This window comes from Pararge aegeria, chromosome 1, assembly GCF_905163445.1.
Source record: "Pararge aegeria chromosome 1, ilParAegt1.1, whole genome shotgun sequence".
Lineage (NCBI taxonomy): Eukaryota > Metazoa > Arthropoda > Insecta > Lepidoptera > Nymphalidae > Pararge > Pararge aegeria.
The window spans coordinates 8,917,496-8,932,666 of NC_053180.1; the positions used below are offsets into that span (position 1 = coordinate 8,917,496).

Below are 15,171 nucleotides of genomic sequence, written 5' to 3' on the forward strand. Positions count from 1 at the left end.
CGGTTTTATAGGACGTATTCTTTTCACGACCTGCGAAGCGTTGTTCTGTTTATATGTAACAGATTTCCACTCAGGTCGACTACCTGCGTGGAAGAGAAATAAACAGAATGAAGGTCGGTCTTATAATAAAGAAACGAAAAAAAGTTTTTGGATTCTAACTTCCCTTCCGATATTTAAGAGTCGTCTTAAGGACTACTACCTCTCTTTGAGTGATGGAATTTGAAGTAGATTCTTTATATTCTTTCTTTTAAATTGTATGTTAACATCTACTTATATATATTATGTTTGTTATATATTTATATATATTATGTATATTTTATATTTATATATTACGTATATTTATTTAAATTATTTATGTATTTTTATCTTTACATTTGGGTATTTATGTATCAACACTCTTGGCACTATCCTGCAAGTCATATCTACAAAGGTTGCCTGTAGGAGATTGCTTGCAGCAATAAGGCCGCCTTTGCATGTCTACATTGTGTACTGTATACTCCTTAATGTTTCTTTTCCTGTATGTTATACGTGCAATAAAGTGTTTTTTCTTTTTCTTCTTCTTGTTCTTTCACGCAGTAAATTTCGCATATTACGTATATAACATGAATCGTCAATATTATAAATTTATTTACCTACTGCTGGAAACAGTCTTCAAACCCAGGGCCTCGTGATCCGTGCTTTCTAAAGCTAACCACTAGTCCAATGAGGCAGTCAAAAATATAAGGCATATACGGAAATAGTTTGCGCGGGTCAAGTCGCGAGCAGAAGTAGTAGTCTATAATACGGTTTTGAGTTACATATTTTTTATAGTGGTATTAAATTGAAAAGTCCAACGCTATTTGCCAAGCTACCAATACCGTAAAAAAAGATAAAATATACGTTTAAACATGTAGGTGTAATGCGGACTGCACGATTCACTAAACTGAAACTACCAAAACAAAAAGTGCTCGCATTATAAAAGTTTTGGCAGTTACTGTTAAAAAAAAATTATGTTATCTAGCTAATCTACGGAATTATAAGTACGATTTGAACAAAAAAAACATTTCATACTTAGATGTAATTTAATATCTATCAGATTTAATTTAGAGGTTGCTTCGAAGCAGAAAAACTATTGTAAACCATTGATGAAAAGAACAACTGCTGATTTTCTTACCGGCTCCTTCCTGGTGGAATATGCCTCCCCAACTAAGCTAGAGTCACAACTAGACAAGCTTGTCGTGTCAAAAGTGCTTATAAACTAGGCCTATTTTAAATAAATGAATTTAGGATTTTAAATATTTTGAATTGATCACTAATTATAAGTAAATACCTACTGTTATAGATAAATTAAATAAGACATTCGTTTGTTTTTGCTATCGATTTATTTAGTTTGTAGTTACATGCAGGCTAAGTGCACTGGGCACACTAGTATTACGTAGTACATACCTATTTATATAATAATTTGTTTGTACAAGTAATAGTACATCCCGCGCAGGCAATTCTGTATTCTGTGTTTACAGTCCGGTCGTCGAACTTTAGTCTATGTTAGTTTTTTATCAACTGGTTTTTGCACATTTTTTGTAGACAACGGACGGGGAGGGCTATGGGTCGTGATGTCTTTGTCGACATTAGCGCCATAGCGATTAACGTTTTATAGAGTTCTACATGGTAATTATAATGAAAGCTTAATAAGCTGAGGAATGCATGCTTTGCATGTAATCTCGAAAGATTTATATTTTTTTAATATTTTTAATCTACCACAAGCTAGCCCGCTTCCAGCTGATACTGCATCATCACTAACAGTGAGTGCAGTTAAGGGCTAAATTGTAGTAGAATAAAAAAAAGCGTGTAACCTGTACGCGCGATTGAAGTAAAACTTTTATCTTATCTTATGTCTTTAAACGAGCAAATCTTGTATATATATAATTGGAATCTCGGAATCGGCTCAAACGATTTTCATAAATTTTAGTATAAAGTATAATTTTTAGAAAATGTCATTTTATTCGTGTTTTCCGGTAATAACCGATGTGGTGCAGACGAATTTGCACAGGTCAGCTAGTTATTATTTATTGATGAAAGAGTAAAATGTTCCTGGGAGTCCGTCATTTCATTAAAATTCATTAATGTAACTTTCACATTTTAAAAATATTTTCATTTGTTAAATAGAATAATTGAGAGTAGAAAATTGAAAAGGTTAGATCAGCACACGTCAATATATACTTGTCATTGAATTTTATAGAATGTCGCAATCGTCAGAAAAATTATTAATAATTTATTTATTACAATAGTACTAAATAAACAAGTATATTTAGAAATTTTCAAAAAAAATGTCATTTTAAATAATTTTTTTAAACTGTTAAATTTTTATTCACTTTGCTATTCACAATTGATCCGTTTGAAAATTTTGTAAATAAATAATCCAATACTAAGTCAAGTCAAGAAGCATGGAGTATATGACATATACTTACTACCAATCTAAATTATTATTTTTAAATAGCGGAAACTACACAGACGTCTAGCGTACGGCGTTACTTCCGTCAGTAAAAAATCCGAGTTACTCCCTAGTCGCGCCTAAAGAAGTTTTACTTCAATAAGCCACATCTTCGTCGGTAGCGTAACTTGTAAGAGCAAGTGATTGATGTAATTTTTTTCACAGAGATGCCAGAGACACTATTAATGATATATATCCCGTTAAATGTTTCGTATTTCTCATCTCATACATGTCCTAAAAGGTAGAGGTGCTAGCTCTATGCAAAGAAAGATCCCTGGCCCTATTGTAACAAAACAGATAAACAAACAAAATGTTTCCCAAGCAAAGTGCTACGTCACGGAACAAGCACGTGGTTGAACACCTAAAGATTTACATTATGCCGATAGAGTTTATTGAACTACCTTTAAAATAATTGAAATTCAAAGAGCACGTTTTATGAAAAGTTCGGAGGCGCCTTCTTGGAATTCTTAATCGCCAATCGCCTCTAAAGGCATGCAGGCATGGTGATAGCGCATTGGGTAGGAGCTCGACTTCACTTTTGAGGAGGGGAGAATTCGAAATTCAAATCCCAGTACGCACCTCTAACTTTTCAAAGTTACGTATCAAGTAATTAAAATATCACTTGCTTCAACGGTGAAGGAAACATCGTAAGGAAACCTGCATGCCTGAGAGTACTACCTTATGTTTTCAAAGCTGTGTGGATTCCACCAATCTGCACTGGGCCAGCGTGGTGACGGTCTGAATACCTTCTCGTTGTGGGAGGAAACCCGTGCTCTGTAGTGAGCCGGTAATGAGTTGATGTGATGGATCGCCTCATCCTGGGGACAATGTACGAAGGTAACCACCTAATCCCTCGGATGTATACAAACTATTAATCATCAAACAAATACAAACTACGAATAAGTCTAATATGATACGTACAACGGGAGGTTCTGGCCGACCAAGTACGGAGACAAGCCCAGAGAGAGAAAAAGTCTAATATGATAGCGGCCTAACTGTTAGTGTAATGAGAAAAGAAAACTTTTAACTACCGAGTAGATTCAAATGACAGTTTAAATTAAAAAGGTTAGTAGGAAAATTTATAAGTTTATTAAATACCATCTGTTTTGAACAAAATACTGAAACCAACTGGAAATAATTCAGACATTTGTTTAAACATTGCCTACTTTTATTTCTTTCAAGAAGATATTATGGTTACTAAACAATAATTGTCATTGTTGTAACCTCACCGCAACATTCCAATAGGAGTGCAACGATTCGTTACGTACATACATACTTACACATACTAATGTATAATTACCAACGTCAGAGTATTTCTAACAAACGTGAAGTCTTTCGAAACTCTTTTGTAAATTGTAGCAGGCTAACCTGTTTAGAGTGTGGCATCAGTTTCCACACGGTATCGTTCCGGAAAGCTCAATCGTTGGGTGATAACTAATCACGGCTGAAGCACTAGACCAGATCAAAGAAAATACGGAAATGAAAAAATTACGGACCCACCTAATCATTTATTTTTTGTCGTATAGTCATATTTCGCTGCGTGTTTGGGAATGTGTGTAAATCCAGCGCATATGGCTAGTCCATCAGTGTTTGGTTTGAAAATGGAGAGGCCTCTCCTAATGGGAGAGATTGACGCGAACGGCTTAAAGTGCAGTTCGCGATAAGCACGCGAAGAGCACTTTAAACCGTCGGTGCCGCCTGGCGGTTATTAAATAAATAAATAGATATACTATGACAATACACACATCGCCATGTTGCCCCAAAGTAAGCGTAGCTTGTGTTTTGGGTACTACGATGTCTAATGTTTATTTTTATAAATATAATACATAAATACTTAAAAGCCCACGAACCATAAGCATTGGAGGCTATGCTCTAAGGCCCTCCCTATCTTATGACAAAAGGAGGTTACGCAGTGGGATTTTAATAGGCTACGGGTTAAGTTATAACCGACTTTAGTGATAGCGTTGCTTATTTACGCTATTTTAACTAGACCCTACCTAACACTACCTCGAAATTGATACGGCCTAATTTTTATATAAACACCTGAAATGTAAAACTTAAACCTGTGTTTGCTTTTACACATCGCTCTTATGATCTAACTTATAACGTCTATAATGCTGTGTTAAAAAATTGACGGCCGTCAATTAATTCACCGTAAGAATGCCAAGGTCCCCTCGTCACTTGGATGTAAACAATGTTATCAGTCGTTTATCAACATTTAGGCGTGATTATGCATTTATCTAATGAGAGCGGTAATATATTATAGGCCTACCATCGCTTCAAACAGCATTTTCTTAAAATGGCAGTTTGTTTGACATTCCTTGATTACCTAAAAATAAGGATTATAATTCTGTAGCAAAACTTCATCAATGTTTTACTTATATTACTGCTTTAAGAGATGGGAATTTCTGCGATATTGATAATACTTTTTTTCAAGCCCCTTTAGGAGATATAGTATTAGATAAATATGCAAATAATTACATTTGTTTTGAGGAAAAGTTTACTGAAACGTAAAACGGATTCAGTTGTCGACCTTCCTAGCGTAGTGATAAGTGCTGTGGTATTATAAGTCGGAGGTCTTAGATTTGATCTCCGAGAGAAGGCAATTTGGGATTTTATAGTTCCTGAATTTTCTCTCGTCTGGTCTGGGGAGAGACGACGGTCGCGAGTCAGCAACCTACCGACAAAGACGTGCTTCATAGCGATTTAGCATTCCGGTTTGATGCCGCATAGAAACCGAGGATTTATTATAGCAGCCACACTCCTAAAGGTTAGCCTGCTTTGGTAAGAAGTGGGTAAATATTTACCCACTAGGTTCTTGAATTTTAAGGGATAACTTGAAATTTTCCGGTTCATTTGCGTCAACCATAACTTTTGAAATCAATATTTCAAATATTATTCTCCCGTGAAAATATGATTCCAATTTTGTTATCAAATACATTGTATCAATATTCGCATAATTTTACCTATTATGCGAATAATGATGTTATTTGTTAACAAAATTGCAAACTGTCTCTAAAAGATTGCTTATTTTATTTCCCTTGAAAGCAAATGTCTCAAAAATGTCGCTTGTTGTTGTTTTTTTACACGCTTAAATTAGCTACACATGAATGTTTGTAACCGACTCCTTAGGGCGCGATTTTGTTCCACTTCAAAGGGCCAGATTTCATTTAATTTTTTTAAATCTTAAGGCTCTTAAAAAGTAAAAAAAGGTGCCCCCTTACATTTTTATTTTATTATTATTTGTTGTTATAGCGACAAAAATAATATATCATCTGTGAAAATTTCAACCGTCTTACTTTCACGTTCACGTTCCTGAGATACAGCCTGCTTACAGACGGACAGACGGAAAAGAGAGTCTTAGTAATAATGTTCCGTTTAACCCTTTGGGTACGGAACCCTAAAAAGCAGCGGATTTTGTTGTACTATTTTTAAAGTTTACGGGATAGGATCACCTGCGGTCCTTAAGTTAGCTGGCGTGCTGTCGTTCGCGCACGCCTGTTGACTGGCGAAGCTGGATTAGTACCCGAAGTATATGTTATGATAGATTTAAAAACATACAAAAACCTTGTACACGACTAATTTTGAATCAAAAACCACTCCACTTTGGTAGTGTTTCTCGAACAGGCAGTTAATTATTTATCAAAATTAAGCTTATCTATATATTATTCTATCCAATAGTTAATTATTTCACTCCATTTAGCAGTTGACAGTAATTATATTACCTCTAATGTTCAGAACGTTAACCATAAAATAGGGAAAATGGAAAAAACTAGTGACCTATCAACATTGTGTCCTACAACGCAGGTGTGAAGTGAGATATGCGCGAGGCGTTTTCACTGTTTTTGAAAGCAATGCACTGCATGCGATAATGGCTGAATGAGGGTTCTGTATGTTCAGTGCCTCTGCGCATGCCCGTATGCCCGTGACTCGGGGATGTCTCCGCGGCACGGGGAGACGCAGGCGTTGGGCATTTTACATGAGGGTTGCCCTCCGAAAAAAAGGAAAGAAGAAAGTGAGGTGAGAGAGGTTTAAACACAAAGACAGCAAACTATTCTCAAGTTCAGTCTTAAGCATAGATTGGCCGATACTTAAGAACCGGTTTTTAGCTCGGTATCTAAGAGCGATATTGACAAAACTGTAAAATCAAGGTTACATTAGCATGCGATGCATACCTACAAATTCTTAGCATTTGAAATACTATGCTCACGTTATGGGCATGTAGAGAAAATCATGAACGATTTAAGATCCGTGTGATAGATATGGAAACCACAATATGTGTTACTAAGGCGTCGAGTACGTCAACCCTCAAAAAAAAAATCAACGGTATTGCCTGCTTGCAAGGTCTTTCCCAAAGGAAAGGTTTGCCCATAATAAGCACGCTGGGAAGACTAATCTGGGTAATCGCAATTAAGGTAGTAGACAGAGGACGCTGCTGCCATTATATTATATTCCCTTGGTCGATATTGTCTGATACTGCGGGAAGAGAAGGGTGATGAGTGATGACAACTGTATTCTGATCTGCCATCACCACAAGGGACTCGTGCCGTATGTTGCCTGCATGTTTACTGTTCCATAAGATTCTTAGAGACTAACTATTGTGCGTTATAATGTCAACAACACCTGAACAACCTACAACGTACGTAGACGATTTTGGATGATCTGAGTGATAGTAACAAAATAATGTTTATTGTTAATTTAATTGCAATGTTCAATATTTTAGTTTCGCTCTCGGTTCTCGCATTTCTAAATTGCGGCCTAATGTAGCACAGCTTAAAGTTACGGACAAGGGTTCTCTGATGCGAATAAACACAGCGTAATATCCGGCGACATTAAAATGTTGAAACATTTTTTTTTAATTCTACTACGAGTTACGACGTAGATGCCGTCATGTAGGTACGGCAATTAATCTTGAGGACAATTCCCCGAAGCTAAAAGATGTGACCTAGATAACGAATAGTGGGAAAGACGTGACTTAATTAATTAAAACTTTATTTATAGCTAATGCTTATGACCTATATTTTGTAACATAATACAGCTGCCAGTAACTTAACCTAGTTTTAGGTACGGTTGAGGTCTAGTTTTACACAGCGTACAAATTAACCTTGGGGGACATTTTCGTGAGATAATTTTATCCATATAGCGTATGGTTTATAAAGCAATGTGGCAGGCATAGACCAAGCGTCACGTCGCCAATGCGATTGGACGACCAAATTAAAGCTGTTAACCTAGTTTTAAGTAAGGTTATTTCAGTTTCATAAAGCGTACATTTTAAGCTACCTGAGGAATGTGAACTCCGTAATAGAACGTCTGGTTGTAAAAAGCACGGCGGCAAGAAATAAAAAGAGCGTCAGCTCACCAATGACGGCCGAGTGGCGCAGTGGGCAGCGACCCGGCTTTCTGAGTCCAAGGTCGTGGGTTCGATTCCCACAACTGTAAAATGTTTGTGTTATGAACATGAATGTTTTTCAGTGTCTGGGTATTTATCTGTATACTATAAGTATTTATGTGTATATGTTCATAAAAAAATATTCATCAGCTATCTCAGTACCCATAACACAAGCTACGCTTACTTTGGGGCTAGATGGCAATGTGTGTATTGTCGTAGTATATTTATTTATAAAAATAAAAAAAAATAAGGCTATGAAACGACCAAAACGTTTTAAACCTATGTGGCGGTCTCCACATTACATAACTAGATGGCGCTACTAAAATCCTACATCGCGCTAGCGAAGTGTTCACGAAGAATGCCTATATATATACAACTTTCAAAAATGAATGTTCGGACCTCGGTCCCCGAGCATGATCACCCGCTCGGAGGAAGGTCTTCCTATTGTTACGGTCGAGCGTATCACGATAGCTCCCGTACACCTACTTATAAGCATGGTGAAGTTCTAGTTTCATATAGCGTAAAATGTTAGCTTTCCGGTGAACAAGAAAAACCCATACAGCGTTTTATTTCACTTGGCAAGGTCAGAGGCAAAAAGACTGAGCGTAATTCAAAACTCATCTATTTCAAGTAGGCCTAATATAAGCACTTTTGAAACGCCAAGTCTGTCTGTTTGTAGTGACTCTACCACCGGTTCGGAAGGCAGATTCTACCGATTAGCCGGCAAGAAACTCAGCAGTTGCTCTTTTCCTACATCAACAATTTACATTTTACATTTTACATTTTAACATTCATTTTTCTATCTTGTGAGAGATGAAAGCGGAGCCGGATGCTTCCAAGCAACCTTGTCATTAAGAAATTCATCAATTGTATAGTAACCTCGCTGTAATAAATGTATTTTAACAAATTCTTTAAATTTATGCATTGGTAGGAACAAAATTTTGCATACAGACTGACGGACAAAATCCTATTAGTAGATCCCCTCTCCCATGCTAGTTCCATGGAAGTTGGCAGGATTTAACGGTCACTATTACATGTCAGTGATAATACTTAGGGCAAACGGATAAGCTTGTTCTGTAAAGCACGGTGGTGGACAAAGCAATATTTTGTCTCCAAAATAAGTAATCCGAATTTCCTCTGTAGTAAAACTCTGACAACAATTTGGATGCCAATTTAGCGTGGTACAGATCCAGGAGGTGGTAAGATCTGCTTATTTTTTTCTGTAACACCTATTCACCTGAACTCGTATCATGAAATAAATAAAATTGAATTGAATTGAATTGATGAATTGATAGAATTGATGTGATGATTGAAATTAAATAACGTAATAAATTTAAAATTTAAAATTCCCAACCAAAAGTCAAGCCCCTTCATTTGGTACCCATACTCCTCCATGTACCTAATGTATGTAATCCGCCATTTTTTGGTGATCGCCATCTTGGATTTAAATTTATCGTAGTGTATAGTATTCTACTAGTGAAGCACTTCCATTCGATATACATATTTAGGGAAAAAATAGGTTATACGCCATTTTGTGCCGGATCGCCGCCACATAGACCGATTTTCATTAAATATAGCCCAGAACGCTTCGGACTTATTAACCTTTCAAACAAAAACTAACGAAAACAAAATCGGTCCTTCCACTAGACACACACACGTAGACACATCAAACTCATAATTCCCCGCCGATTTTGTGTCAGGGGATAAATAATACTAGCAACAGTAAAAATAATACATGAAACACTAAAAAGGCATTCAAAAGCGAAAGACAAAGGCGCATGCACTATAGTGCATAGGTACATACTACATCGTACAGTTATATGCCCTTAGTTTTACGCGTCGAAATATAGAAATATCGTAAATCAATGGTATAGTAAACGTCAGGTTAAAATTTACTACAGCACGATTTGACAAAACTTAACTCTGCGTGGAGTTAATATGACCTTTATCTTGGTGAGAATAAGTTCGAATAAGTAATTAAGAACATAATTTCTCTTATCGATAAAGGAAATCCTGTTTGTACTATTTTTTGTGATATGTCGAAGGCTTTTGATTATGTTTCACACGGCTTGCTATTGAAAAAATGCGAGTATTATGGCCTACGAGGGCCATGTATTTCATGGTTACAAAGTTATTTAAAAGATAGAAAACAGCTTGTTGAAATATCAGGCTAAATGAGAAACAGGTATTGACGAAGTTTTGCTCAGAGCTTGAAATAAATTCCTTTGGTGTACCGCAGGGTAGTGTTCTTGGGCCACTCCTATTTCTGATATACATCAACGATCTTCCTGATTGCACTAAACATAAATGTGTTATGTTTGCAGATGACGTGTCTGTTATAGTACCATGTAAACAAAAAACTGACAATTCACCAGAAATAAGTAAAGTTCTAGGTGACATACATGAATGGCTTCTATATAATAATCTAAATTTAAATTTAAAAAAAACTAAATTTATGACATTTAGAAATAGAAAAATGACTATAAACAATAATACTGTGACATGTGCTAATGAGAATATAGAACAAGCATCTATTATAACATTTTTGGGTATGCAATTAGACGAATTTTGTACTTGGAGAGCTAATATTGAAACTATATGCACTAAAATCAATAAGTTTGTATTTGCTCTCAGAAGAATTTCAAAAATTGCTAATCAAAGTACAGCATTACTGGCATATCATGGGTACGTTGCATCCAGTATGCGGTACGGGATTATGCTTTGGGGAAATGCTCCTGAAGTCAATAGAATATTTTTAATACAAAAGAAGTGTATTCGGGCCATATGCAACAAAGGTCCTATGCAATCATGCAAGCCGCCCTTTAAATCTCTCAAATTACTAACGCTGCCAGGTATCTACATTTTAGAATCAGCATGCTTCGTAAAAAGGTACAGAAGTGATTTTTTTGAAATATGCGGAAATATTGTACCTTTCAATACCCGTTACCGAAATAAAATATTCTACCCGCGATGTAACACAGCACTCGGTTCTAAATGTTGTTATCATAATATGATTTTGATTTACAACAAATTGCCTAAAGCTATTAAAGATTTGCCATTTTTGAAATTCAAGGCCAAATTACGTGACTGGTTGGTTGATAAATGCTATTACTCGGTAAAAGAGTTCTTGGATAATAAAATATAATTATTAGTTTAGTTATTTTTTACTTGACATCCCAAGTTTATTGTTCCATACAGTAAAATTATTGAAATTTTATTATATTCAGCCGATTATTTTGATTTTATTTATTTTGATGGTTTATTAATTATTACATAAATGAATTTGTTTAAATTAAGATTTGCATGTCATATATGATGACTAAACATGTATACCTACAATGTTTTATGCAAATAAAAGGATTTGATTTGATTTGATTTTGATTTGTTCTAAGGTTAAGGTACTATTTTGGAAATGAAACCTCTTTGTTTTGTTTTGTTTTGTTGTCCAATATCACCAGGTTCAAATTTTAATAAAAGTGTAAAGAATAAACAATGGTATTATATTATACAGCGAATTCGTCCGCAAACAACGTTTGATAAGTTTCCTGAAGTAGAAATTTTCATTGACTACGCGAAATTGATTTATTTCAAGTAGGCCTAATATAAACAATTTTGAAACGTCAAATCTTCCGTTTGTAGTGGCTCTACCATCAATTCGGAAGATTCTACTGATGAGAAGCCAGCAGAAAACTCAGCAGTTGCTCTTTTTCAATCATCATTTTTGTAATAATTATTCTGTCTTACGAGAGATGAAAGCGTAGCGGTGTATTTCCAAGAAACCTTGACATTTAGAAATGTCTACACAATGTACTACCTACAGCGACCTACCGCGTCGCGTCGCCCGTCCGCTCTTTAACTTTGTTTACTCGTTAGAGCTTTTATTTTTATTCCTTTCTTGAGACTTGGGTCATACCAGCGTTCCATTTTTAGAAACTAGTTAAGTACAGAAGATAGATTAATGCCTGTTTTCACTAAGGAATAATAGCGCAATGCCTAAGTAAGTAACGCGTAATCAGAGAAGATTCCCATTCAGAAGAAGGCATACATTACCTTTCACTAATCGATTTTTACAAAGCAACTCATATAAACTACTCGTAACTTGTCTATGATTCTTGCAACAAGGTGTGGTATTTTGTGTTTGTATTATCATAGTTTTAATTTATCGTAAGCATTTCAGCTTATTCAAAAAACCGAATTTATATTTTTTCCATCTGTCAATTAGTGTCAATTTAGAGATCCCTAAACAATATGCACCGCCGAAACGGTGTCGCAACGTACATCTAAGAGTTGGTGAAACATTTTTTTTTCATTACGCATCACCCAATACATTAGACATCGGACATTTAAGGGTTTAGTGAAATCGGGTGTCAGTATATAACACAACTTCTCGAAGATGTATTGTAACTGATTTGCCAAAAGAGCTTTAAACTATGCCTTAGGATATCACGTATTTTGGATCCTAGTGAACCGATTTGAAATTCAGAAAATAAAAACAAAATAATTTTAAAGCTCAGGCAAGTATATTGGAAAGCTTATAAGACGTTCGAAACGGCAAGCTAATGGCCTAAAAGGTTAAAGTAGACTTTGAGGCGTGCAACCAAGACGCGAAATGAGAGATCGCTTTGTGTATCGAAATGTATTGAAAGCATTTGAGGTGAGCGACCGCTATGCAAGTCGCTCCCCATACATTTCTATACAAAGCAGTGCGCATTGCTCCTGTGTTGCATAACGGTCATATATATGGTTCCCAAATGATCGGGAATTTTCGGTTGGGCTCCCTTCATCATTCGTAACCATTATCAACCTATTAGCAGCTGCCGGCTCACCACAGGGCACAGGTATCCTCTCCGAATTTGAAGGGTCCACAACGCTGGTCTGGTAGACTTTACAGGCCTTTGGCAACGCTATGGAGGACACTCAGACATGCTAGTTACCTCATTTACAAGTTTTTTTTTATTCCACTACAAGTTAGCCCTTGACTGCAATCTTACCTGATGGTACGGAAGCGTGCGAATCTGTTAGATGTATGTAGTCACACTCCTAATCGGTCTCCACGCGACATCGCACCGGAACACTAAATCGCTTAGCGGCTCGTATTTTCGGTAGGATGGTAACTAGCCACGGCAAAAGCCTCCCACCAGACCAGACCAGAATCAGAAATTATAAATTCCCAAATTATCCAGTCCGGACCCGGGATCTTCTATTTTAATTCATAGCGGTCACCGGTCACTCTGGGGAGAAACGTAAATTCGATTCACCTTTAATTCAAACATTAGATAAGGCCGGGGATCCAATTCGTTTCCATTATAAAGAAAGCCGGAATCTTAACCATTCTTTCGGGTCTCCTTAAAATAATACAGAACTGGTGGGAACTAAATATATTCTATCATGATACAGTCAACGGAGTCCGACCCGATTATGGATTGACCTCTACGAGACTAAGCTATTCACTCTCACGTTGTCGTCGATAAATTAATAGCCACTAATGTATTTAAAAATATGGAGTAGATATAATATTAAAATGTCAAGTTACACTGTTAAATGTGGATTAACCTAATTTATTTTTATGGTTGCGTAAAAAAAAACGAACTCATAAATTCCTTCGCCCGAGCACTAATGCTATTAACTGGATTTATAATACATAATAATAATGCTTTTAAAAAAAAATACAATAAAAAATTCAAATCCAAAAGTGGCTATTTAATCAAGTGGGAGATTATATGATGGTATTTTATTTCCTCATTCATTATAATATTTGGTTTTTATTTATTTCCCTATATTTATCAGTTATCGTTGAAGAGTTTTGTCAAAAGTTAATTAATTCCCCCTAATCTCACAAGATTGCAAATGTACAGAACCCGCTGCAGTGAGCGAGTCTCTTGGCCGATTTTATTTTTATTACTTGATAAGCATCTGTGCCTCACATATGTTACTAATCAATGAAAACAACGTATTTACCATGTATGCTACACTAAAAACTCACGGAGTAACAAAAAACAACGTTTATTCTGTGCAACATATTAAAAAAAAATGGTTTTACCTTTCCTGGTCCCAAACCTATAACTACTTAATTATTCAGAGTTATGTGCGTTTTAAGCAATATCACTTGCTTCAACTTTGAAGGAAACGTCGTAAGGAAACCTGCATCCATGCGTTCTCCGTAATGTTCTCAAGGGCGTGTGAAGTTTGCCACTCTGCACTTGGCCAGCAAGGTTGACAAACCCTTCTCCTTCTGGGAGGAGACCCGTGCTTTGTAGTAATGAGTTGATGATGATGATGACGCCCAGAAACTATTGTAATTCTGAAAAAAAAGTGTCAATATTATATAATAAGCTCATGTTGAGTCAGTACAATGACCCTTTTTCAATCTAATCAACAATCACAAAATCGATAAAAGAACAAAGCAAAATCAAAAGGTAAATCAATTTATACTCTCCAAAACCGTCCAGTCGGCCTCGAAAATGTTGGAGGATCGGCTGCTGATAGTTAAGTAGAAGTAACCTATGATGTAGGTAAAAAATGGCTAAATCGGGTCTGTTCAGTTAGAGAATTGTGGCAGACGGACGCCGAAACCTTCGCCTTATTTAACCCCCGACGCAAAAACGACAGCGACGTGAAATTTTACTACAAATTTCAAATCCAAGATGGCGTCATTGCTAATGGCAAATTACATTATTTTTTTTACAACTATGGTCATGAAAAGAAAGGGCTGGACTGGTAGAATAATTTATGCGATTTCATTCAATATTTAAATTTAAGATTAAATTTTTTTGCTTTCTTGGTTATCTTAATATATATAAATCTCCTGTCACGATGTTTGTCCGCGATGGACTCCTAAACTACTGAACCGATTTTAAATTAAATTGGCACACCGTGAGCAGTCTGGTCCAACTTAAGAGATAGGATAGCTTAGATCTTTAAGTAAAGTCACAATTTTATTTTATTGCAAATTATTTGTCTATAATTAATTGACAGTCACATGTTATATGTATATACAACTATGCTCATTTAAGGCTTAGCGATACTGAATACTTTAAAAACAAAATCAAACGCAGACGAAGTCGCGGGCAACAGCTAGTAATTTATAAATGGTAAATTACGTTGTTCCAGATTGTACGTGGCGATATTATGCGCAGGATTCGCCGCGGTAACAGCGTACTACCGACCCAACTTACCGCCCGGCCCTTATTGCGGCATTGGAAATAGATGCTGCACAGGCAGGCAAGACCACTGTTCTGCAAGAATACTTGGTAAGTGCATGTACTAGCTGCCCTCTCTGCAAGAACTAAGAAAATGTATGAACTCTCTTAAG

At 36.1% G+C, this 15,171-nt stretch overlaps 1 protein-coding gene across 1 annotated transcript in view; it reads left to right on the top strand.

The window, feature by feature from the left end:
- The window catches only part of LOC120635950 (uncharacterized peptidase C1-like protein F26E4.3), a 55,554-nt gene that overhangs the window by 12,862 nt on the left and 27,521 nt on the right, over positions 1-15,171 (top strand). Inside the window, exon 2 of the mRNA XM_039907194.1 lies at positions 14,970-15,109. Within this exon, the coding sequence (XP_039763128.1) occupies positions 14,970-15,109 (140 nt within the window). The remainder of the gene's footprint in view (positions 1-14,969; positions 15,110-15,171) is intronic.